The sequence below is a fragment of the Eleutherodactylus coqui genome, chromosome 7 (assembly GCF_035609145.1).
Source record: "Eleutherodactylus coqui strain aEleCoq1 chromosome 7, aEleCoq1.hap1, whole genome shotgun sequence".
NCBI classification, from domain to species: domain Eukaryota; kingdom Metazoa; phylum Chordata; class Amphibia; order Anura; family Eleutherodactylidae; genus Eleutherodactylus; species Eleutherodactylus coqui.
In genome coordinates, this window is record NC_089843.1 from 130,050,783 (window position 1) to 130,077,234 (window position 26,452).

The window sequence follows — 26,452 nt, forward strand, 5'->3', positions numbered from 1 at the left end:
CTAGCTATAGGTTATCCTCCAATCATGACCTGTTGGGGAAGGATGTGTGTGTAGTTGGGAAACACTGCATTAGACTATAATAGGTATTTAGATCTAGGCCACACTGCTTCTGATACCATAAGGTTTAGGTCAGGTTTTCCTTAAAAGAAAAATAGGACAAAAACCTCCGGAATTGCTTATCTTCAGCAGAAGCAAAAGAAGTCTGACTATCCACTTTTTATTCTCCCTTATGCTGTGTGACAGAATTTAATAACTATTGGAAGACCGCATTCCTGCAAATCAATGTCAGACTTTTTAACAAGCCTTATAACAATGACTGGGAATTGTGAGCCAAAGCCAGAATAACCATACACAGACAGCTGTTTGGGGGTAATTGCCCCTTATCAGTGTGCAGCAGGTTTCTGGTTTGACTAGTGAGAGGGCTATAGACGTGGGTCAGGAACAGTATCGCTTCTCCTCAGGGAGAGCACCTGGTAGGTGTGAGGAGACTTATAAGGCCATCCATGCTCCTCTGGGAAATATGCAAGTGGGAAAATGGAACCACCTATTGGCATGCTGTTTTCTAATAGGTGGCACTGTAGGGGTATTGTTCCATCTTCCGACTCTTCTCAGTTTACTTCCCCTTTTTTACTGGGAACCTTCCCATCAAGTGAGAGGAAACAGATAAAAACAATAGGCCACTTTCATGTGGATGTTTATTCTTCAAAACCTCGAGAGGTCCATGTTCTTTAAAATAAGATTGTACTCCTAATGGCAGCATTTTATAAACCATATTTTAAAGAAATACAGTTCCTTAGACTCTAAAAGTAGGGAAACATATTTGATGAATAAATTAGATATTTGATGAAACCAATAATGATTTTGCATTGGTGTAAAAATAAGGAATGAACCACAGACCCCTTCCCTTACCAGGCAGTTGTTTGTGTTGTTCACATTACATTTATACTGTAACACAATGCAGTGGGTTAGAGATTCCTGTGGGTCTGTAGAGAAGCCACTCGGCTTCACACTGTAAATCTTAATTTATTAGAGGGAGCTGAAGATATTCGATTTGCTTCAGTCGTCCAAGAAAAAATAGTTTCCACTCTTTTTCTGATCTACATCCTGAAACATAAGCAAAAACTGAAATCAGCAGATGCAGAAAGAAAATAATTAAAAAACATTTTCTGGACGGAGCTTTCAGCAGCGATTTCCGTTCTGGAAAGTGTTCGTTTTATCTACATCAGATTATGCACTTGCTATAAGCAATGGGTGAGTTGTCTTTATACAAGAGATAATCTGTTAGAAAGATATGCTGTCAAGTTAGGGGTCTTTGAATACAATAAATAAAAAAATACATAAAAAAACCCCTAAAACCTATATAAATTTGGCATTGACATAATTGTACGGGTGTGCAAGATTAGATTAACATATTTAAACTCCACAGTGAACGCCGTTAAAAAAAACACACATGCTGAAATTGCAGATTTTGGTAATTTGCCTCTAGAAAAAAAATGGAATAAAAAGCAATCAAAATGTTATATGTTCCCAAAAATTGAATCAATGAAGACTAGAATTCATCCCGCAAAAAACAAGCCCTCATAGAGCTCAGTCAATGGAAAAATAAAAGTGCTGTGGCTCTTGGAATGTGGCGATACAAAAGCAAATCTTATAAAAAAAATTAAAAAAAAAGATACTATACTCCAAATTAACTGAAACCTTATAAAATGCACCCCAAAGTGGTGTCCGTTTCACAATACAAGTGAACGGCCCCATTACGGGGTTCCGTCACAGTCTGCAGCAGGTTTGCTCTAAAATCTGTTATTAGCATGGTGATATCATCTTTATATCAATGCTGATGGCAAAATATTGTATTTCTTTGCGAATGTGATGCAGGTTAAAGCCACAAGTATTAGGTTCCTCACGCTCAATCTATTCCACATCTTTAAAGCTTTTTCTAGTCAGGAAATTATGGTGCGCAATTTGTGCAGCATGGAGCTGAATAGGCACCTTCAGCATTCTTACCTTAATAGAATTAAGCTTGTTTATTCTTGGTCTGTAGTTGTTGGGATCTCTCCTAAATGTGATTTCCAACTGAGACAAAAACTTGTTCATACCAGCAAGAAGAGTTTGTGGGCTGTCGAAGAGAATGCATATTTAGAAACCAGCATTAAGAAAGTCAGACGATAAGTAATTGTAGAAACGTTACCTGTTTGCCACAGTGTCTCTAGAAGGGATACCATCGAACACGATGACCCGGTCGGCAAGATAGGTGGCCATAATAAAATCGTGCTCCACAATAAAAGCCGTCTTCTTTGCATGAAGTATAAATCTACAATAGATAGTCATAGAGTAAATGGGGGCTCTAACAAAGCAGCAGTAACTAGTTGCAGGGAAAGGGCATCTTTATTCCTTTACAACTGGATGTAATACTACAATGTTTAACTCTAAATTTACCTTTTAATTACTCTGGCAGCTGTGAGACGCTGTTCAGAATCAAGATATGCTGAAGGCTCATCAATAAGGTAGACGTCCGCAGGTTTGCCTAGACACAGAGCTAAAGCCACACGCTGTAACTCTCCCCCGGACAGAGTCTGAATCTGTTAGATCACATTAAACTGAAATTTTAGCTTTTTGGTTTCTTCTGACATTTTCTCAGCAGAATTAAAATATATCCCCCAAACGTACCTCTTGATCAATAATATTTTCAATCTGCATCGGTTTCATCACATCTGTAACAAACTGAGGGTGTGTGTAGGCATCTCGGATCTTTTCATGCAGCAGCTGACGGACAGATCCCTATTTAAAGAAACCGTAAGAGAATTTTTGTTGCTTAGAATAGCAGTCATTAGCGAACCATACTTGCAACTTTTCCAGTTTTGCTGTATTTTAAATATCAGGGTGCTATTAGCATAGTGGCACTGTGGCTAAATATGTAAAAAGTTTACATCTTACAAAAACAAAACAAGACAGGATTTTTGTTACCCTAAAGTCCATTTCTCATCATGTTCATTGGGGGAAACAGCAAGACCTTAGCTCCTGCCACTAGGAGGCGGACACCAAGCAAAGAAAGTCAGTTGCTCCATACCAGTTATACCCCCCTCCTGCAGGCGCTGGGCTTAATCAGTTTGCATGGAATCAGGAGGAGAGAATGAATTACTAGATGAAGTCAATCAATACCTAACCCTAACCAGAAAACAAGTACTTGTAGATAAAAACCAGGCCAGATTGCAAGCTGTTTTTGAAAGGGATACCACTAGTCCTGGAAAAGAAGCAACAACTGGGTGGGTTCTGCCTTCCCCCCAATGAGCGGGACGAGAGATGGATTTTACGGTTTGTAACAAAAATCCTGTTTTCTTTCTGTCATTGGAGAATACAGCAAGACCTTGGGACGTTCTAGATCAGTACTCAAAAGCAGTAGGAAATGGAAACGTGGTGTGGACAGCCTGTTCCCGGAAGGCGCAAGTAGGCGATAGCTTTACTTGGCAGCCACCAGTGGACATTTGTATAGGATTTTTCAGTCTTCATTATTTCTATCACTAGGAAGGCAGAATAGGTTGCCGATTGTCAAGAAGTACCTGCAAATTTAGTAGAGTGGAACCAATTAGGGAGGGTTTAGCCTTTATCCTTCAACAGGTACACCCTGCTGAAAACTGATGTGGAAGGGCAAGAGTATCAGAAAGTGGAAGATGATAAGAACAGTGGGGGGCAGAGCGGATGATGTTGTACCAGCAGATTCTGGAACCATCAACACCCCCCATGCGGCAAGATAATAGATAGGCTAAAAAGTATACACATTTTATGAACTACTATTCCTTTTTTTTTTCCTGTAGCCAACCTGACGGTGGAGTTGTGAGATATCGTTATTACAAAGTGTAGAAGCATCTCTTCTTAGTAGTAGCCAAAAGGAAAGCAAGACCATGGTTGAATCAAAGTCGAAAACGAGCCTTCCTACTTAAACCTTATGAAGGGGAGAAGAGCTGATCCACCGATTTAATCTGTTCTTGATTATGGACGACGGTCATTCAGTTCTCCACTTTTGCAATGTAGCAGGTCAAGAGAGCTGAACCATGGGATGTTATCTGCTGTTGGATGCTAACTATCTGCAGCATAAGCTCGTCGCTGTGGGCTTTCAACTACCTAAGCAAGCCATTACTGAGGGGTTATGCAATCGACCCAAACAGGTAATAGACACCAAATAGACCTGGTGTATGAGTGGTAAGCTGGTGATCTGAAGTTGCAGGATGATGATTGTAAGTGGAGAGTGAAGTAGTCTTGGTGGAAAGTAATCAGGATATCAGAAACATGGAGGCCTGGATGGTCCAGGATCTGAGTTGTCAAGTTGGAACGATGCCTAGCAGAAGAGAGTGGACAATCCAATAAGAGTCACCACAGGTAACAGGGCATAGAAAGGACATGGAGAAGGATTACATATATAATGAGGGGAACCAATTTGCCCAAGGCATGCAAGTGGTGCAATTTTTTGTGAGGAGACTTATAAGGCCATGCATACTCTTCTGGGAAATATATGCAAATAAGAAGGAGGGACTAACTCTTTCTTTGCTTTGTGTTAGCCTCCTAGTGGTAGGGGCTATACCCCAAGGTCTTGGTATGTCCCCCCCAATGACACGGACAAGGAAATCTGATCAGTGATAAAACTGCTGGGTATTTTAGTGCCGATGCAAACAGAAATGTACAATTGCGCCTGAAACTCACTACTGTAAGTGCATCTTTGTAAGCAAGAAGCGGACCTCAAGATGGTCACAGTCATCTCTGTTTATTGCCGTTTTATGTCTAAAAATACTTACTGTTGATTTTGGACTGATTTTCTGTGGTTTGTAGCTCACATTAAGAACTGGTACATCACCTGTAACATAAAAACAGTTACCCACTGTAAGATATCTGCTCTCTGCAAGGTTCTATGGATTACTAATAAAGTAGAAACTATACAGCTCATGAGGCAATAATTACATACTGTAAAAGTACCAACTATGTTGAAAGCACCAATAGAATAGAGAGAAAAACAAAGTGTCAAGGTTTTTTTCCCCATTTACCTCCTTCATCAGGCTTCAGTCTCCCAGCCAACATACGGATGAATGTAGTTTTACCAGTCCCTATAGCAATAAATGATAAAACCTTTAATTAGTAACTGAAATACATAGAAAGGTATATAACATTAAGAATTTTAATCCCTTCACAATTGAAAGGCCTTAGCTGCCCAGGGCAGGATGAGAGACGGCTCTGACAATGACTGTCCCCGATCTGTTCCTAGAAACATTAATGGGCAATACAGGACAGCATATGGGGAACTCTGGGGTAAAAAAGGTGCATAGTTTTGCACAAGCCGTACTTGTGCAAAAGTTTTATGACTTCATGCTATTTTGCAAAAAAATAAATAAAAGTTGTTGGGCTTAAAAGATGCCAATGCCAGCCACTGCCCAAAAATTTACTATAATTTATAGAGTAATTTAGAGTTCAAATCTGAGCCAGCTAAATTTCATTTTCTGGTGCATTTGCCAAAATTATTATGAAGCATGTGCCCTTTAATAAACTAGATTGACGCAATGTTCGCTACCCGAACATAAAATGGGTTCATTCATATTCGTGAGGTTTCCCTGCATGGCACCGTGCTGTGATGCTATTCAGCTAATAAAAAAAATTAAATAAAATCACAGCATTTTTGTTCTTTTTGCGATAGCGCTCATTGTCTGCAATGGAGTCGGCGGCAGCAGCGCCGGTCACATTGAAAACAATGGGAGAACATCGCGATCACCTGCCGCGGCTGCGACAGCTGCAGCAGGGGATTCCTTCAGCCCCACAGGGATGCGAGGCAGTTTCTATGTGAAAACGCCTCGCATCCAGGCATTTCCACATTGATTGCGAGCGCAATGTAACTGGCTGTGATTCACGGCCCAATATCGCTATCGCCTGTGTGAAGGAGCGTTGACTCTCTAGCTACGCCGTTGGCTGAAGCACAACAGCAGCACTAAATTTAACATAGCAACTTTGACCTGGCCTGACAGCTCATTCAATGTATCAAACTCACATTTTATGATTTTACGGCAGTGGTGAGGATGTCACAAATCTAATGACACCAAAATCATCCACTGAAGATCACGCAAAGGGGTCAAAGTGTGGTGCAAGAAAGAGCCAGTTCATGTTTATATTAGATTTGGCGTATTTTACTCCTGTGCACTTTGGATGAAAACTGATGTATAATACACCAGTCTAAGTAGATCACCCTTACGTGTCTGGAGGGAAGGAGACCCTGCATATCCAAAGACAAGACATGTTTAGTTAAACGATACCTGGTGACATCTGCCGCTTGGAGAGTAGCTAGATTCCAACCAAGGAAAGAAAAAGGGAATAAAAGAGAAGGGTGTGTTTTCTAAATTTAGTAGGCAAACCGGAAGACAAAGTGGAATATCCAGTATAGATATGCTCTCACCTGAAACCGTTGAGCCTATGGGCCCAACTCCCTACAGCACATAACGGTCAGCTGACTAATACAGCTTCATGCACAGTCATCCATCAGTCGAAAATCTCCAAATAGTCCCTGTACTGCCTCACAAACTTCAAGCAGAAAGGACTGACAACGTCTGGAGGTGTTACTTCTGAACCTTTGGTAAGGGAGGAACATAACAGGAATCATAGTGTATGTACCACGCATTTTGGAAATGGATTACAGCCTTCTTCGGGAACAACACCCACGTTGTACAGATAAGATATTAAAGTGGATTTCACATCATCCTCCTCCTCCCTTACTGAGGTTCAAAAGCAGTTCCTCCAGCAGTTGTCAATATTTTCAACTTGCTAATGATATCCGCCTCTTGGAAACATACTACCATACCTTTTGCTGCAGCATGCACTCTGCTTGACCAATCCATACTGACATCGGGCGCTGACACAATCCTACTATATCACACCATGTTAGAGCCACATTGCACCACACCTGTTAGCAGGAGAATGTGACAGAATACAAGAATCCAAGAGAAGGGTGGAGCGACTCCTATTAGGGATGTGATCCTAATATTCAGAATAGTATTTTGTAGAATAGTTACTATGGTGCTGCCAGTTCAATGACCTTTTTACAATTAAGCATAATACAAAAAACATTTTGTGCTCATTTTTTTTTTTTCTTGGCCCGCATGAGGAAAATTCATTAGGAACAGCTACAGTCAAGAATGACTGCCGCCAAATTGTGCTGAGCCAAAATGAAACCTGTACCAGAAGTCAAGGTGTGAAGCCAGGCCTTATTCCCGTGCTTTACGTATGCTTAGCATATACACTATTGCATTGGAAAGCTAGATATATTTTTATGTTGTGTGCCTATTAGCTCCTTTGCTCTGATATTGTTGTGTCTGGTTACGCAGAAGGTACCAGGGCTTTAATACATTCAAGTAAAGTTGGAGCTGCAGTACCAGGGACAGCCTATTGACAAGAGCTGCACGATTTCTGGAAGAACAATTCCTTTTAGTAGGGAATGTAATGTACAAGTCTTTGAATGCACTTCATTAGGGCATGTTCACACACTGCCTTTGAGCCGCAGGATTTCTGCTATTTTTTTAGAATATATTTTCTGAAAATGCCACGACTGAACATAACCCTAAAGGGGTTTTCCAGGCAGCGTCCGTTGACGGAACCAAGATACACCAAGTTGGAGCAGAAGCTGCTGCTCTGACCTCTGTAGTGGGCAGTACAGTTCCCATTGATTTCAGTCAGAGCTGCGCCTGCAATTAAGAATACCGGCCACTACACCAGGGTCAGAGCAGCAGCTTCCGCTGCGACCACGGTGTATCCCAGCACTGCCTGGACAACCCCTTTAACTGTCGCACATATACTTCTCACCATTCTCTCCTAACATCACCATGATTTCAGAGTCTGTAAACTCTCCAGCAACAATCCTCAGCTGGAACTCTCCCATCTGCTTCCTCATTGATGGATACTTGTACATGCACATCTTCTTAACCTCTTCCTCGGTGGCAGTTTCGGCTACCTTGAACACCAAAGAGCAGTCTCTAAATCTTAAATTTTCAGTTGGGACGTAGCCATCCAAGAAGATGTTGATGCCTGGTGCAGAGCAGAAGAAAAGATACTTATACATAGGGAGACAAATCTTATAGCGTATAAGAGGGGGCATCGAAAACAATTGCATGGAAAATAGTGTCAACACAACTCATTTAAGAATAATTCACAGTCTGTGTTGTCCATGTATTCCACAGACAGCGCACGGCCCCATCATAGCCCATGAAGGTATGCACATGAATGATTATTCACACAGACAAGAAAAGGACGCCGTAATGAGCAGAGACCATGGAGACCAGACAGCACACAGATGGAGGTCTGTGTGCTGTGCAATAAAAGTTGTGCCCATATGAATCTGGCCTTAGGCAAGTGCTGTTCACAACATGAAATAGCCCAAGGCTCAATGTCCACTTGCATGCACAGATTCCACTGCTGAATCCCGCAGCAGAATCCCTGCGTGCCCGCGGACATAGGGAGAAAAATGTTTTCTTTCCATCCTGGCTCGCACGTGGATCTCCCCGGGCCGGACGGATCTTTTTCCCTTCAGCACGGCTGGATGCATCCAGACGTGCTGGACGCATGCACAGTATTTTAATTTTTTTAATGTCCTGCTCTCCTACGGAATCCACGGCACAGCCAAAATGACAGCTGTGGCTGTGCCGCATCTATGACGACTTCCATTGACTTCAATGGAAGCCATCCCGTGGAATCCGTGGCGATCCGCACACAGAGAAAATGGCATCTCCCGTGCGGATTCCGCAAATCCAAGCCGCAAGTGGACATAGGGCCTAACACAAACACAAACTACTACTGCAACTTATTTTCAAAGCAAAACCTACCTTCTCTGACGCTGAAAGGCATAGTGACCACACCATAAGCACTTGGAACACCATACAAGCAGCAGATGAAGTCCGAAAGATAATCAAGAACACTCAGATCGTGCTCTACAACAATAATGTAACTGCAAAGCAGAAACTGTTGTCAGTCTCTAAAATTAACATATATAGCACACTGCAGGCACATAAAACTATTCCATATAATGACATTTAAAAGGGGCTGTCCCACAAGTCATTATTTCACAAGTTTATAATTGCACTCATTTAATTCTAACATTTTATGTGAACATTCATAAGCTACCCGATTAAAAAAAATAAATATTTTGCATTTATATACATTTGCACATTTAAAAAGGCAAATGTGGAATTTCAGATCACATGTAGTAGTTAGGAAATACTTAGGCGCCTGCACACAGCAGAGACTGATTCGGCATGCGGGAGCCCACAGTGGAATCCGACCCCGACAGCAACGGTGTCCGTGCATTACCTGTATGTTCACTTCATCTGTACTGCGGATGGACCCAGCGACTCGCTGTCAGACATGCGCAGTACAGATTTTTCTCACATTTACTGTATTTTCCGGCGTATAAGAGGACCCCCAACTGTTTACTTATAAACAAGTAATATGCTGGAGAAGGGGAAAAAATAAATAAATAAATAAAAAAAAAATCAATAAATACTCACCTCCCGCGGCGCTGCTGCAGGCTGTCGCTCCCTCCTCCATGCTGACAGAGCATTGCTTTCTGGATGCGGGGCTTGAATGCCCCACCTCCAGAAAGCTAATGCTTTTATTCGCTAACTTAGCGCGGCAGCAGCCAATGAAAGCTGGTGCTGTGTTAACAAATCACAGCCATTCAATGATGTCATTGAATGGCTGTGATTGGTTAACCCAGTGCCAGCTTTCATTGGCTGACACTGCGCTGAGTTAGCCATTCAGAGCATTAGCTTTTTGGAGGCGGGGCATTCAAACCCCAGAACCAAAAAGAAATGCTGTCGGCGTGGAGGAGGGAACGACAACCTGCAGGAGCGCCGTGGGAGGCGAGTATTGATTTTTTTTTCTTAAGGCGTATTCTCGGTGTATAAGACGCCTCCCCGACTTTGGAGAAGATTTTCCTGGGTTAAAAAGTCGTCTTATATGCTGCAAAGTAAGGTACATTTACCGCGCCGTCGCTAGGCGAGGACGCAGAATCCGCAACCTGTTCTCAATGTTAATTGCGGACGGCATCCATTGAATTCAACGGAAGCCATACACGCAAAAATGGAGCATGCTGTGCCTTGTCCTCTGCTTGTGGAAACCACAATTAGCTTCTGGAAATTTGCAGGAAAAGCGTTTTTCCATAGCATGCTATGGATGGTATTTGCTGCGGACGCCCCCCCACAAACTGCAGGCATTAACAAGTATCTAAGCAGAAGCAGCGATTCAAAATACACGTTTACTAGAAATTGCATCTTATTTATAAATATATTTGCTGCAGTACAGTAATGGTGCGGTTTTGTTACATTTCCACCCTGTGCAAATGTACCTTTAAGCCTAGGTTCACACAGGGCGGATTTGCCACGGTTCTGCCGCAGCAGATCCGCCCGCGGCAAAACCGTCCGCGGCCGCTAATCTCGGGATTAGCCAGCCATGTGGACGAGGTTTCTCAGAAACCTCGTCCACACGGGACGGCTAATCCGCTGCGGTAAATCCAGTTGAAACCGCGGCTGCATGTCTGTTTACTTTCGGTTTTTTGTTTATGTTACGGCCGCGCTCTCCTCTATGGGAGAGCCGGCCGCAACGGAAAAGCATGCGGCCGGACCGCGGCGGTTCTCCCGCGGTTTTTGCTGCGGCCAAACCGCGAGATTTCCGACGAAAATACACCCAGTGTGAACCCAGCCTAAGAGAAATTGCACTTTTAACATGCCAGCGAAATGTCAAAAGTTTTGATCAATGGAGTCCGCGCTGTGCCCCCTCAGCCATTTTCACAGCTTTTTGGCTCTTCCTGGCAGCTGTAAACTGCTTCATAAAAGGTGTATGGAAGCTTCTTATTCACCTGTATGAGGCAGTCTTCAGCTGCTAGGAGGAGCCAAAAAGCAAAGAAGACAGCCGAGGGAGCACAGCATTCGGGTGAGCGCTGCAGCTTCCTAGTTCTAGCAATCAGGAGGTGTTTCAGCAGCGGGACCCTCACTGATCAAAACTTTTGACAAGTCTCTGACATGCAAAAGTTAGTTAAAAGTGCAGCTACTCTTTTAGAATTTTGACCAGGCCTGACAGACTGATGCAGAAGCTATGTACTTAGTGTGCTCTGCAACAGTGTGTGTTTGCTTCAGCAGGGAAAACATGCTGTCAGAAACCCGGCTACTGAATATTTAAATTGCACGGAGCAAATCCCAGTCATCAAGGCAATCACTTGAGATCCATCTTGTATCTCTATATTGCATAATGGCTAAAGGTCTTTTTTACACAGAGCAATTAATCATTGGAATGAGCAAACAATTAGTTTGCTTTCCAAAGATGTCCATTTCCATGCAGAGCTAGTACCGCGTGTCCTTGAAAATAAGACCCCGTCTTATATTAATTTTTGCCCCCCAAAAAAGGCACCCAGGTCTTATTATACTTACATAGCAGGCTCCGTCCAGGTTCCTCCCACAACTCTCCAGAGCTCCGACGCGCTACCCACAGTCCTCGGCTGCTCAATCACCACTTTCTGGTTACGGAATTCATAAATCCCGCCTCCGGGAAGTGATGGCTGTGATTGGTTCTTCGTCTGCTGCTTAGCCAATCAATGCAGTGCTGGATGAACAAATGCGATGGCTGTGATTGGTTTCTACAGCGCTGCATTGATTGGTTCTTGAACCGTTGCTCAGCCAATCACAGCCATCGTTTCCTGGAGGTGTGATTTATGAATCCCGTAACCAGGAAGTGATGTTTTACAAGCTGCTGAGGACTGCGGGAACCACGCCGAACCTCTAGAGAGGAGGGGCCCGGACCGAGCCTGCTAGGTAATGGGTTCTTTTTTCCCCTATGCAGTGTAACTAGGGCTTATTTTCGGTGTAGGGCTTATATTTCAAGCCCCCCCCCCCCCCCCCCCCCCCCCCGAAAACTGGGCTAGGGTTTATTTTCAGAATGGGTCTTATATTTGGGGAAACTGGGTAGTTTACATTTTTTCATTGCAGCCGGTTCTGTTCCCCGTTGGTCTGTCACGCGAGTCTAAAAATGCCTGGGAATGGTTTGTGAACGACTGAACGATCACCTTTTACACAAACTGGCAAACAAAACTATTTTCATGCCTGCATAAAATGAACGAAAGGTAAGTGAATTAATTATCTTTCAGTTGCTGGCCACATCAGTCGTGATTGAACAATTATTTGCTAATCATTCTGTGTAAGAGGGCCCTAAGGTTTAGTTCTTGCTTGGCTATTCTTTTTGGTAAACAGATCTCAGTGTATCAGCCTGCCTCTGTCTTCACCAGTTCCCTTGTGATCAGTGAGGACAATGGATGATCGGCTGAAGAAGTGTCGTTTTATCTCTTGTTTAGATAAATTAAAGGGGAAAACAATATTTAACACTGGAGTTAGGGATTTCCCATTTTTTAACATCAGCTCCGTGTCAATTTAGCCTCAAGCTAAAAATCTGACAGACTGGTTGCAAGAGATGCACTGTTACACAACCCAATTTAAAGGATTATAGCCAACAGATGTATTCATCAGTGACCGGCCCATCTCCAATGACTTACACGTTGGACTCAAAGCTGGACTGACTACACCGATAGCAAAAAAAGCAGCTTTGTAGTTCTGTCATTCTCAATCTGAATCAATAAAATAAACTTATGAACAGGATACTTCACTTACCGGTCAGGATTGATGAGAGATCTGATGGTAATAGCAGCCTTAAGACGCTGCTTCACATCTAAATAACTGGAGGGTTCATCGAACATGAAGCTGAGGGAAGAAAAAGATTTATATGTGTGAAGCTTGGTTAAAAAATGAGCAGCCAAAGTATTCTATAACATCTATACACACACACACACACACCGGTGCCCAGTGTATTTTTCACATAAGCTTTATAACAAGTACATAAATATCTGCATTACTTACATGTCAGCTCTCTGGATACAAACGACAGCACAGGCAAACCGCTGAAGTTCTCCTCCAGAAAGGTCCTCCACATTTCGATCCCTCAGATGAGTAAGGTCTGTGACAACCAACAACATTGGGATTAAGAGGATATACAGGGGTAGAAAAGTGGTCTCAGAAACTCATAAAAGGGGAATTTCAATATTAGAACAATAACAGTTGAAAGAATGTGCTCACATATGCGTTTAGTTAAACACCACTCGAAACTGCTGCATTTTACCGCGATTTCGAGCGGCATTTTTGAATACATGTCACAGCGCTCTTTAACGCAACCCATGATTGTAATGGGTGATGAAGTGCATTAAAAAAAAGTGAAAACACGTGAAAATAGAACAGACAGCCCTCAAAAGTTGCGGCATTAGCAATGCTGTGTTCAAGTGTAGGTCTGTGAGGCCCTACTGAAATCAATGGGAGTGTTGTGTTGCGATTAGTGCGGCGCTTGGGACATGCTAATCACAGTAAGAAGCGGCCGGTGTGAGAGCGGCCTTAAGGCTGTGTTTACATCTGCGTGGTGCCTTTTTAGTGGAAGACCTAGCACCGCTGGATCCATTGTAAAATGACCAGAGTCACCCGATGGATCCTACCGACTTAGAAAGCGGTCCTTTCGGATGGCCGTCACTTCGTTAGGTAAATCAGAGCTGCATGCAGAACTATTTTTTCCCTCCTTATCAGTGCTGTCAAAACCAAAACTTTGCACAGAGCCACGGGCGAGCTTCATGTCCGTTTACAACTGATTTTCACACATGTGTAGCTGACGTTTTCTGCCACATGTGAGCACAGGACTCAAGTCTCTTTTTGTGAGTAAGCAGGTCCTTCTTAATTACCCTTTTCATGTCCATTGATTTGCTTTATTAAAGGCGGAGACTTCCACCAGCTGACATCAGACACTAGCTCTAAAAGTTGTCGGGACAACTCGACAATGTAGTGCTGGTAATGATGTAGCACTAGTTACAATCTTATGTCCGTCTATGGTCCCAACAGCAGAGAATGAGGGAAAGAAGAATGGGGCAGGTTGGATATTAACTTAATACAACTTGCAACTAAGGTGCCTGGCAGCCATTTATTCCAACGTCTCCTGAAATAAGCATGCAAGCTCAGCTGCTCCAACAGTGCATTCTATAATAGAGTCTAAATGTAAAAGGGCTATTCACATCTGGACTGTTATAGCATATTCTCCAGATATGTCATAAGAGTCTGAAATGTGCGAGTCCCACTTTTCTAGGGTTATGGTTCCTAATGCCCCTGGCTTAGCCAAATGCAGCGGCCAGGAATTATAGAAACAGCCAAGTGGGTTGTTTTATATGACTTCTATGGGAGTTACGGAAACATTAGCCCAGCAAGCTAAGCAGTTTCTACAGACCCCCAGTTATGAAAAAAGCTTTTCATTTTTAAAGTCAGCTAACTCCTTTCAGTCTACACCCAGCTTAACAGGTTGCCATTTCCCCAGCTGTACTTACCAAGCTGTTCACAAACAATTGTCTGGGTCTTTGTTTCATCCTTTCGATCCAAAATGGTCCCCACTGGGCCCTGCGAGAACAAATATTCCACAATTGACCCTTTACATAAAAATCCTCTCAATTTGTGCCCGTAAGGGTATGTTCATTCACGGGCCTTCATTCAGATCCACATCATATTCTTTCCAACATGGATCTGACAGTTTAATTTGCAGCAGAACTCTGAGGCCGAGTCTCAGAGTTCTGCCATTGGATTTTAATGTACATGGATTTAACCACAATCAATGAGATAAATCCACATGCGAAGGCCCAATAGTTGAAATGTCAATTTTTTTTTTTCTCTGCAATGTGGATTTCTAAATCCATGTGCGGTAAAATTCACACTATATAAACTATGGTGAGAATTTTCACAGCATTAACAGAATGATAAAATGATGCAGATTTCACTGCGGATTTAGGTCTAACATGTAATAAATGAAAATATATGAAAAGAAAACAATTAAGAGCACTTAATTAGGGGAATCTAACCTTTGCAGCTTTTGGAATTTGGTCCACATATTGAGGTTTAATAATGGCTTTCAAGTCATCCTCCAGAATCTTGGTGAAGTAGTTCTGCAGCTCCGACCCCCTGAAATAAGTGAGGATTTCTTGCCAATCTGGAGGATCCTATTACAACAGAAATAAGTCATGCAATATATGTAACACAAGAGCATGTCCAAAAAGTTATATACAACATGGTGTTTGTGTGCTAATGGGAAATTAGCAACTTGCTCACACTGAACCAAAACCGTGTGATCACATTCACCTCCCATCTGCAGAATTCTTACATTTTTCCCTCTTGCTGACAGTTAAGCAACAAAGTTGGCCCAAAGTAAATTGGATCACATGATTGGTTGATTCATTTGCTCATTTTATTGATTGGTTGCTTATATAAAACATATTGGCATATCCCTGAAATAGTCTTGTAGACTATTAATCTCCAGCCGATTTGTCCAATGTTTGGCTGGTGAACTGCTGAGGGGTGTAACTTTGCCAACGGAGTAGGATCTCTATTCTACTACAGACAGGGCAGAGGATGAGGCTTCTCCTACAGCCAGTGAGAAATGGTCACTCTCCATAGACACATGGAGAACATTTCTTTACACATTTCTCTGTTTGATTGTAATAGGAGATAAATAAGGTTCGGCAGAAGGTGGTGATTAAGGAAGGAAGAGTTGGACATGCTTGTGCATTTTCTGTCTGTAAACGTGCACAAAAGTTGCAAACTGCAGGATGTAGAAGAGTAGCAAATGTAAAATCTAGAAATGAGAGGCTGATGTGACCTCATTACTGTGACTTGTGTAGCAGTAGTCCAGTAACCAAGCTCTGAGGGCTCATTCACATGGCGTATATAGTTTGTGTCCAAAAATAATGTGTTCAAAAATAAGCAGCGTTTTCTCAAACCAAAACTAAGCCTCTTCACTGTATCTCGCCCCGTTTACGCTTTCTTTGCACACATTAACCCTTTCCAATCCAATGTCGGGCCTGCCCCAACATCATTTCCCTCCACAGCTCCGATGTCGGGACAGGCCCGACACTGCAGTGCAGGAGTGCATCTGCACCCGATCATCAGACACATCGGGTGCAGATACACTCCTGCACTGGTCCTCATCGAGGACCCCCGAGAAGGCAGAAAGGGTTTTAACCATTTCTACCTTCTCCTTTACACATTACATAGTGCTCAATTAGCGCTAAGTAATGCACGGAGATTCCGCCCAGCAATCATGTCGCCGCTGGTTGTCACCTGACCCCAGCTGTTACATGATCGCCGGGCCAGGAGGCGGAAGGCAGAATGCAGAAGTATTACATCCACATTCCGCCCCCGGCGTTCATGTGACCGCTGGGTGCCAGCTGTCACGTGATCGCCGAGCCGGGAGGCTGAAGGGAGAATGCGGAAGTAATACTTCCGCATTCCCCCGACGGTGATGTGACCACCGGCACCCTCCTGAACTCTTTCGGATCAGGAGGGTGAAGAAAGAATTTATTTTTTCTCATCCCTTCTCCCCAGCTCCAATTTATTTGGAGCTGGGGAGAATGGATGAGAAAGTAAATGGATTGAAAAGGGTTACCTGTGTTTTTCACAAGCGCAAAAAAATAAAAAATGGAAGCGGGCCAAATTGATTTAATACGTAAATACGCATGCATCATGCATATTTGTGCAATCCCATTGATTTTGATGGGCCTTTTTTTACGTGGGTAAATATGTGCGTGAAAATTATAGGTCTGAATATCCAAATCAATGGGGTGTCAGTACTGCGTAATCCATGTGTAATATGCAGTGTGAATGAGGCCTAGAGGGAAGCAGAATTTTAAAGGGAGTCGTCTCATAAGGATAAACCCGGCCCCCATGGGGCATATGGACATCAGGGGAGGGGGTAGTCTTCTGTTCAGGACCATCGGTGTTGTATTGCTCAGTTCCTGAAGTTGATCATCAGAAACAAGAAGACAGAACAAACTAATATTCTTACATCGTATTTCCCAAGATTAGGTTTTTGTTTTCCAGCCAGAATTTTCAATGCAGTTGATTTTCCAATACCGTTGGTGCCAACTAATCCAAGCACCTCACCAGGCCGGGGTATAGGCAACCTGTACACAGAAAATTAGCTAGATCAGTAAACTTCTATTAAAGGGATGTAATGAAGAAAAAACATTAATCATTTTAACTTTTTGCCATTTAACTTGTACTGACCAATTGCCATATTTCAGCAGGTTCTCTTTCCAAGGCAGCTCTCAAGATAGGCATGTTTTACAGCGTTTAGCACGTTGTTTGACACCCGCTAAAAATGTTTTAAAATGCCTCCATTGACTTCAATGTGGCTTCTCAGACAAGCGTATGAGCACTGCATGTCTAACTTCGCGATTTTTAATGTTCCACATCACCGATTGCAATGATGGGATGTGTTAACGCTGTCAAACGTGTTTGAAAGTGCAGCTTTCTTTTTTTTTTTTTTTTTTAACTAACGCCTAAGGTGACTTACACAGGCACTAGTTAAAATGCCACATTTTCAAACAGCGTTTTCAAACGCAAGGGGTGATGAGGTGTGTTAAAAATCCATTTCTTAGATGTTTATTAGAGGACACAGTGATGACCTTAGGAATAGTGCCTACTACTAGAAGGCAGACACTAAGAAAAGGAAGAATGGACTGCCCCTACAAGCTATACCCCTCCTGTAGCCACACCGCTAAATCAGTTTGTACACAAGCAGCAGGAGAGGAAAAAGCTGAAAGGTAGGCTTCTGTAATTGCTAACCTGATCCAACGAGCCACAAGACCTCAATGAGGGCTGTTAGAAGAGGAACCAAGAATCTGAGCACCAGAAGGATTCAGTACAGGAAAGATAGGTCCTTAGGGCATGAGCGACATCAAGCTTGTGCAGATGTTCCGTAGTCTGTGAAGGCTCTAGACAGAACAAGGGCAGCGTGATGTCCTCGTTGAGGTGGAAGGGTGAAATCACCTTTGGAAAGAAGGATGAACAGGTCGAAGGAATGCCTTGTCCTGATGAAGTACAAGGAAGGGAAATCTGCATGATAACGCGGCAAACTCGAAGACGTGGCAAATGGAAGTGTTGGGTACCAAGAAGGGTACCTTCTAATATAGCTGACGAAGGGAAATGTCACGCATTTACTCGAAGGGAGATAATTGAAATGCATCCAAGACTAAATTGTCCCATAGTGCTGTCGAGAGATGGTCAGGAGGAGCAGCATGTGCCACTCCCTGAAGAAAAGTACGCACCGTGGATTTGTAAGCCAGAGGGAGTTGGAAAAGGACTGTAAGGGTGAAGACTTGACCCTTTCAGGAACTGAGGCTCAAGCCCAAATCCATGCCTGATTGAAGGACAAACAGGATTCTGGATACCGAAAACAGCATGGGTTAAAGGCGATTTCGCTCGTCCATCAGAAGCATTTCCACAGCCTATGGAGGAAAGTTTCCTGGCTTCAAGTCTGAACAGCAGGGTCTGGGAATCCCTGCACTTTGTAGACTGAGGATTCAACAGCCATGCTGTCAAATGTAGCAGATGTAAATGAAGGTGAAGAGCTGTTCAGGGGCTGGCGGATGGCTTTGAGTTCCAGTATGTTTAGCTGGAGGGACGATTCCGAGTTGGACCATTGCCCCCCCAGCCTAAGAGACTGGCACCAATTGTTATTTTCCAGCATAGTAGGGAGGAAGGACCTTCATTCAGAAAGGTTAGGTGACATCAGCTACCAAAGCAGGGAACGACGGACCAACGGAGGAAGATTCAAGGACCAATCCAGGGACTCCCGCAATCTGTTCCAGCTGTCTAGGATGGCCCGTTTAAATAGGCATGTGTGGAGCTGCGTTTACGAGACTGCCTAGGCTGCAGCTACCATAAGCCCCAGAACTCACATGCCTTGGCAAATGAAAATGGGTGCATTTGACCACAGAAAGCAGGCGTGTTGCTGGAGAAGAGAGTTTGTGCCACGAAAGCTGTACCTTCACCTGAACAGTGTCGAAGAATAGGCCTAGAAAGGTGAGTTGTTGTGATGAGGTAATATTGGACTTTGGAGGATTGATCCAACAGACACACCTGAGAGAGTGTCCTGCGCCATCTTGAGGCTCTCCTTATTGGTCCTGAGGGATGGAGCGTTATCAGTAGGTCATCCAGGTTAGGGACTGCCACAAGAGAACGCTTGCAGAGGAACTTGCCTGCTTGGGAGAGCCAAATAGCCAACTCTGCTAACTCCTCTTGTGGGGCACCGGAGAGGATACCTTAGTGAAGATGCTCATTCAGAAGTGGCCTACTAACTCACAAAGAAGAGAAAAGGGGGCAAAGGACCGACCTGCTTGCCTCGAAAGAGGACTTGGCAAAGGATTACAGCTTTCTATCGTGCTGTAATCTGATGGCATCTGCCAGGGGTGTTTGGACAGACAAGCTACTGGAGCATCCACCGATGGTAAAGACCACCATCTTTTAATTGACTCCTTGGGGAACGGATACATAACATCAAAGTGATCAGGCTTGATGAAATGTTTATCCGGTGCTGACCACTCCTTGACCATGACCTCTTCAAATTATGCATGAGTACGGAACGTCTAGGACGTTGGAAGGAAAAGGAGTCTGTGATGGGAGAGAAACCTTGGTCATGCACATGGAACGTCTCAAGCGGCTTTTATGAGAGTGTCTACCATGGATGTCCTCCCAACCTGTAGAAAAGAGGAGCCGCAGATAAATGAATGAGAGGGGCAGGAAACTGGAAGTGGGACCGATTGCTAGTAGCAGAAGTCCTGCTCGATCAACTGAGTGGAGGCCGGATGTAAGTGCCTATCAGTGGCAAACGCATTTGCATCGCAAATATGAAGGACACGCCTCCTTCTTGCGACAGGACAGAAAAGGAGCCGATCAGAGGAGTGTGGTCCGGCCAAAAAGGGGAGGGCGACCAAAGTGGCACCGGCAGAGCGGAAGAGGAGTCCACCTAAGTGGCGCGGGCAGACCAGGAGCAGGTACTGCGCCACTGAAGTTTGTCATATGGTCGCAGTGACCAGAAGCGATTGAAGCTAACACCGGGCCAGGAAAGTAGTCGAAACTCTCTAGTAATGTTGTGCAGCCCGAGAAAGCCACCCCTCGCTCCAGGAAAATGACCTTGCAGGTGTAGGGGAAAACAGCGAGCAGTTCTACCCCCCTCCCACCCTGGGACAGTGGGAACCAGCAAAGGGAGATGGGAAGTGACTCAAAAAAAGTGCCCTCATACTTACCTTTCGTGTAGGGAAAGTGCCAGATGCCGAGGCATCAGAATCCAGTTTATTTGCAGATTCTCACCTACCTTTGGTAGGGGAGCCCACGGGTCTCAGCAAAAAGATCCTCGCTAGCAGGTTACAGAAAAGTTAAGGCTATTCTGTGTCACCCTGCCTTCGGGATATAGGGACATAGCAGGGAAGTTAGTAGCAACCCTAGTGTCCCTCTTCAGTAGGATTGTGTCACCCTGTTAATCCAAAGAGTCCAAGAACTCCAGTATTTTGAAGACCTACAGCAGGAAGGTCTGCCTCCTGATTTAGCCAAGTGGCTACAAGAGAGTATAGCTGGTAGGAGTCGTAAAATCTTCCTTTGCTTAGTATCCGCCTCCTAATGGAGCTATACCCAAGAACTTCGCTGCCCCCCCCCCCCTCCGAATGACAAAGCTGAGAAATGCCTACGTACATCAAGTTTAGCTTTGAAGCAGTTTAGTATCATGCCGAGGCCAGTGGCGTTTTTATCATAACACAGCATATTCTAGGTGTGGCATTCTCCCCAGACGTTTCTCTCCACAGGCTACTCAGCAGAACTTATTATCTCATCCTCAGCAGTCAGCTGTGATCAACGGAGTAGCCAAGTATGAATGGGCACCTATGTAATGTGTAATGCATAGACAACCCAGGTCCTCGATTGTGGGGAACAAGTAAAGCAGTGTCCATGTCTTAATAGGGCACATGGATAGGGAGGGCTATTTCAAATGACAACCCCTTTAAATTAAACTTGAGAGCGCAGATGAACCTACCCAATAAAATCTAAGCCGAAACTAGAGAGCAAGTATGCTATGAAGGGAAGAAGCTGTCTGGAGCATAGAACAGCTTGCCTTCATGATGCCAAGCAGCATATGAGTGGGGACGACAACATAGCGCATTGGGGAGGGTGGTAGGCTGTATGCGCACGGCCAGCTCGGATTCCGCATGCAGGATCGCGCAGCAGAATCTGACTCGTCCAGCCGGTGACCCCTGCGTACCCGTCCGCCATCTTCATAATCTGCCCTGCGGATGTGCCAGCCAGCGCACATGCGCAGTGCAGATTATGCCACGCTGTCGCTAAGTGATGATGCGGATCCCATGACCTTTCTGCAATGATGATTGCGGAAGGGCCGCGGGTCGGACAGCTTCCATTGACTTCAATGAAAGCCGTCCGCATGGAAGCTGCACAGAATCGCAGCATGCTGCGATTTCTCTGCCACAAGCGGAAAACCGCAACCGATTTCCGCTCATGTAGAGGAAATTGTGTTTTGCCATAGCATGCTATGGGCGGTATTTGCTGCAGAATCCAGCGCCCGCTCTGGATTCTGCAATGCAAATCCGCCCCTATGCAGGAGGCCTTAAAGTCTTCTACATACACCGTTATACACCACAGAACATTTGCAGATATAGCGCTTTCTACTGTTATGCAGCAACATTTGTTATGAGGCAAAAGGCTGCGCTCATCCCATAGGCATGGTGGTTGGTTAATGGTATTACAGTACAGCCCAATACAAGAAAACCCACAGAAATGAGCAGTGCTATCTTTAGGGGGAGCAGACCCTTGTGACCTAATCTCATACAACCCCTTTGAAAATGTGTTTTAATAGTGATTTCAGCTATTCAGTGACTTATGCTTACCTGTGAAGCTTAAAGGCATTGGCACAATATCTGTGGGTGGTTTCTTTCTCCAAGTTGCTTGGCAGGTTAACAATGGACAAGGCGCCAAAAGGGCATTTCTGTTATAATGGTAAATTCATTTAGGTAAGTAAGTGACATTTCAATAGTTAAAGTAGTTGTCCCACTTCTGTTTTACTGCAGGAAGCAGATGGCTCCGTACATTGTGCAGTGGTCCAGGTTGGTACTGCAGGCTGAGTCCTATTAAAAGTAAATAGGACTCAGCCTGTAGTACCATCCTGGGCCGCTGCACAACGTAGGGAGCCATCTGCCTCATGAACTACACATTTTTAATTTAAAAGATTTTTGTTTTTTTCAGGATTAGGAGGCCACGGCTGCTTTTTTCTAGAACCAGCACTATATCTGCCCTCATGTTGTATCTAGTAATGTAGCTTCGCGCCACAGACGCGAGTATGGGCCAAATTGCATTACCACATACACGGTAACAAGTGTGGCACTGTTTTTGGAAAAAAGCCATGTTTTTCAAATCCTAGGCAAGCCATATAAGCCCTTTTATCCTTCGAGCGATAGCCTTCATGAATTTGCTATCGAATTTTATGGACTTGCATTGTCAGCATTTCCCCAATACACTTCCAGTAACCGATTCATATTACATTACACCGGTACACTAAAACCCCACTGGGCTCATGTGCAAACTTATCGTTTTATGCTCAGCCTTTTGTCAACATCTCACCTTGATGCAGATACCGCACCCGATGCAAAGGGTTTCAGAAATCCATACAATCTTACTTTGAGGAGTGACTTCAATGCACAGTTTTCCTGGAGAAAAAAAAAAGAAAATCAATTCATTTTTACTTTCACCATGAGGGCTTCTCTAAACCGTGCAGATTAAAAGGTATTATGGCCACCTGCAGACGTCCAGGTCGGATTCCGCTGCGGGAATTCTCACAGAATGATCCGACACGCAGCCCCGCAGTGACCAGTGTGGCTCCCCTTCTTCCGTGTCTGCTCTGCGCCAGCTGCCGCCCAGCCGGCACATGCGCAAAGTGGAGCTGGCGCGTCGTGAGTGACATTTCTGTGCGAGCCTCTGCGAGTCCCCCGCACAGAAATAGAACATGCCGCGATTTGTTTCCCGCGGACCAATCACGACCGTCTGCATAGGATTGCGTTTTGTAATGCGGGGGCCTTACACTGGCCAATTACCACTCAAATTATTGTTGGAAACAGCAAATTTGGGCGATAATCATCCTGTGTACACACGGCCACCAGCCAAAAAAAAAACAAACGCTCACTTGTCAGAGTCGCTTGATTTTTAGCGGAACTAAAATCCAAGGGACTGTTGAGCCATGGAAACAGGAGTCATTCAACTATGAATGACTGCATGTTTACTGTGAAGGAAGCTAGGCGGGCCGGAACAATCCCCAGCGCGCTCCGCCTCCATTCACAGTCAGGCGGAAGTCCGTGGGATGGCCGGTGGACACTTACCGTAACTCCTTCCCATTTACCATGCAATTTGATCTGTAACCAGCAAGCTACGGGGAACTGAGCAGAGATCGTTTTGTGGGGAGCGATTCCGTATAATTCTGGCCCTAATCAGTGATTGGCATCTATCTCTGTATGCACATTTATAGACAATAGCCTGTGGCTGATTGAATGAGACCGCCCACTGGACTCCTATACCCAGATGACCAGAGATTAAACTAAATAGAAATTACAAATGTCACACACAAGTGTATCTACCTGTTCAGCTCCCCATGTTTTTTTGGGATATTTGGCGATTAAAAAAAAAAGTTTTAGAGAGACGTGTTTATTATATTTTTGGAAGGGAAACTTCACCCAAAACTGAAGTTTTGCTAAGTTTAATGATTTCCATATATCAGTTTCACACAGAAGGATGAACTGTAAAGTGTGTACACTATGTATACAAGTCGAGCAGAGCTTAAGAGATAATCAGGTGGGGTGTGAAGTGATGGAAAGTTGTGTCACCTTTTAATACTCCTAGGGGGGGCTTAAGTGCCTGATCCATTATTTGTAACGGTAATGTATTGGAATGTGTGTATTCTAGTAGAAGCATATAATCAAAGCCCTGGGGGTCTTTACGTAGGCTCCATATCAACCGCAAGCCATGGAAGAGTGTCTCTGATCCCAGCCGTTCCATCAGGACTATAGCTGTCAATCCCAGTCAAAGATGGCATTAGAGAGAGCTATGGAAGCCAAGCAGGGCACTGCCAGCAGAGCACCCAGGACAATCAGAAGGCATAGCAATTACACGGACCATCCTATCCTCTTCAGGACACTTACCCATTCTCACAACAGGGCAACTCTTCTTACACTCCTGACGACATTTCTTTGGCTTACACTTGTCATGATTAACAATGGCTATTCTTGTCAGTTTGTCCGCCATCTTGAGTGTTGGCTGTTTTAGGCAATAATGTTAAACCTAAAAAAAAAAAAAAAAAAAAAAAAAGCGATAAATGCTAAATATTAATACAATGTTTTAGTTTTTAAAAATAATTGCAATCTGAGTGCATAACTAAGTGTAGATGGTCAATACATGTCTCCACTGACCACTACAGGAATGGTGCTCAGGCATCGCCACCAGCTTCTAACTGCACCTTTTCCGGGCCAGTGCCCATCATCATTGTGTACTACCAAGAACCAGATCCTGATGGTTAGAGCTTTGTGCGACTTTCCAATTAGGCCTAATCCACACCAGCTGTTAGGACATTTTGAATTTTGCTAAAAACATATGTTCTATTTGATGACTTCTTTACTATGGCCCCCTGTTCCCCGGACTTGTCCGCATGCGATTTTGATCAGTTGGGAAAATTTAAAGCAGAAAAAGTCCACCAATACTACACACATCCTGGATGAACTCAAGGAAACATGACAAACACTGTGGGCAGTGTCACCGTTGAAGAGCTGCAGGCAGTATCAGCCAACACGTAGGTAAATTACTAAAGCTTTGGAAAAACTATACACTCACTCGTTCTTGTGGCAGTTTTGTCAGAGACAGGCTACTTTTTTTTGTGGCCCACCGTACTGTTTACAGGGCCAGTACACTCATGCAATCAGCTGGTTTCTACAACAGACAGCTCTGTTTCAACTGCAGTGGTCAGACTTGGTATTGCATGCAAAGCTCTCGTTCACCACAATGGGGCCTTTGCTTGTAATACCAAACATGACCACAGGTGTCCGCTTCCGGTAGATACCGGATTACTGCTGCTGACCTACTACTGAGCTACATGTTACCTCTTTAACCCCTCAGAGGAAAGGCAACGATTTACCCTTGTAGGATCCATTGGTCTGATTAGGAGGGCTTATAGGCACCTGCAATGGCCTATAACCCCCCTTAGCAGCGACCCTGCATACCTGTCCTTTTCTGTACTGCGAATAGTCGTGGCGGATGTCAATGGCGAATGGTCGGACGGCTTCCATTGACGTCAATGGAAGCTGCTTGTGCGGACACTGCAAGAGAATGGAGCATGCTGGGATTTCTCCTCTAATCAGTTTCCGCTCGTGTGCGGTAAGAATTACTTTTCTATAGCATGCTATGGACGGTATTTGCTGCGGCACGTGGAGGCGGGCGCCTGCTCCGGATTCCGCAGCAAAAATCCGCCTGTTTGCAGGCGGCCTAAGTTGGAACGATAATTGTTCAAACGCGCAAAAGTCTAAAACGTACGCCAACGACTGAGCGAGGATCGCTGGCTTTTGGCTCGCTGTTCGTCTTATACAAGCTTGGAAACCATGGCTGCTCGTCACTTCTACAGCGAATACGAAAGACGGATCGCTGCGCACTTTAACGCCATAACGCTGATCTCCCTGTGTAATCAAGCTGAACACGAGCGAGCGCGCTAACGGCGACGGCACCCGCTTAAAGGAGAGCAGCCCGAGCGGACAGCTGCTGACTAATCTGTCCTATCTGCCATTACGGACGGCTGGGGGAGAGTCGCGCACTTGGCGGAATCGCTTTGCTTTTAGCGCACCTAAAAAAAAAGCCAGGCTGTTGTCCCGTGTAAGACGCCTGTTTACCAACGGAGGCCAAGAGAGATTGGCAGCGCGGTTCGCCTCCGTGCTGCGAGCGATTGTGGCGGAGGAACGACAATTTCTGGGCCAGCTGTTATAAAGCCGCCCCCAAACCGCCGGGCGCACGCTGCTGGGCCAAGCTGACCTGCAACTGGTGGCGCTATCTTCCATATGGAACCACAAATCCCAGCACATCTAGGGTGTGCTGTAGATCCCATCCCTGCTGGGACTTGTAGTCCTCCAGCAGCTGTGGAGGGCTCATACACAGGAGGACCACCGGCCTATAGTACATGGTGGACACAACTACGGGCGGAGCGGCCATTGCTCCTGCTACAACACGAGGCGTGCACAGGCCGCGGTGTACCGGGGAGCGGACGCGGCCTTGGCGGCACTCACCGGAGGAGGAGCAGGGGAGGGCCGGCTGCTGAGGAGGCAGGTGCCGGTTGGTGGGGAGAGGGAGGGACGTCGGACGAGCGCCTCTTCCCCCCTGTTCTCAGCTGTAACGCTCACACTACTCCCCGGGTAGCAGCGTGCAAAGCACACGAAGAGAAACCGGCCAAGATGGCCGCCACGGCTACCCCCTCCCACCCCGCTGGCGTGCAGTGCCACACAAGCGCCGCGTTC

The 26,452-nt window shown here is 44.8% G+C and overlaps 1 protein-coding gene across 1 annotated transcript; it reads right to left on the bottom strand.

The window, feature by feature from the left end:
- Nucleotides 1-678: 678 nt before the first annotated feature.
- Nucleotides 679-26,400, bottom strand: ABCE1 (ATP binding cassette subfamily E member 1). Its single transcript, XM_066573684.1, has 18 exons — nt 26,225-26,400; nt 24,104-24,242; nt 22,536-22,621; nt 21,806-21,903; nt 16,918-17,035; nt 14,939-15,076; nt 14,414-14,483; nt 12,918-13,014; nt 12,672-12,761; nt 8,844-8,965; nt 7,828-8,049; nt 5,034-5,093; nt 4,788-4,846; nt 2,668-2,778; nt 2,437-2,579; nt 2,189-2,311; nt 2,005-2,116; nt 679-1,104 (listed from the first exon to the last, which is right to left on the bottom strand). The coding sequence occupies exons 2-18, from the start codon at nt 24,204-24,206 to the stop codon at nt 1,057-1,059; spliced, it is 1,800 nt and encodes a 599-aa protein (XP_066429781.1). The 5' UTR covers nt 24,207-24,242; nt 26,225-26,400; the 3' UTR covers nt 679-1,056.
- Nucleotides 26,401-26,452: the final 52 nt, after the last annotated feature.

Bases quoted from the DNA above. Each gene is read 5' to 3' on its own strand.
- ABCE1 (XM_066573684.1), bottom strand. From the start codon at position 24,206: ATGGCGGACAAACTGACAAGAATAGCCATTGTTAATCATGACAAGTGT. The intron at 21,904-22,535 runs GTGAGATGTTGA...CCATTATAACAG, and splicing joins GGTGCGGTATCTGCATCAAG to AAATGCCCTTTTGGCGCCTT. The intron at 14,484-14,938 runs GTTAGATTCCCC...TTGTTCTCGCAG, and splicing joins AAATTCCAAAAGCTGCAAAG to GGCCCAGTGGGGACCATTTT.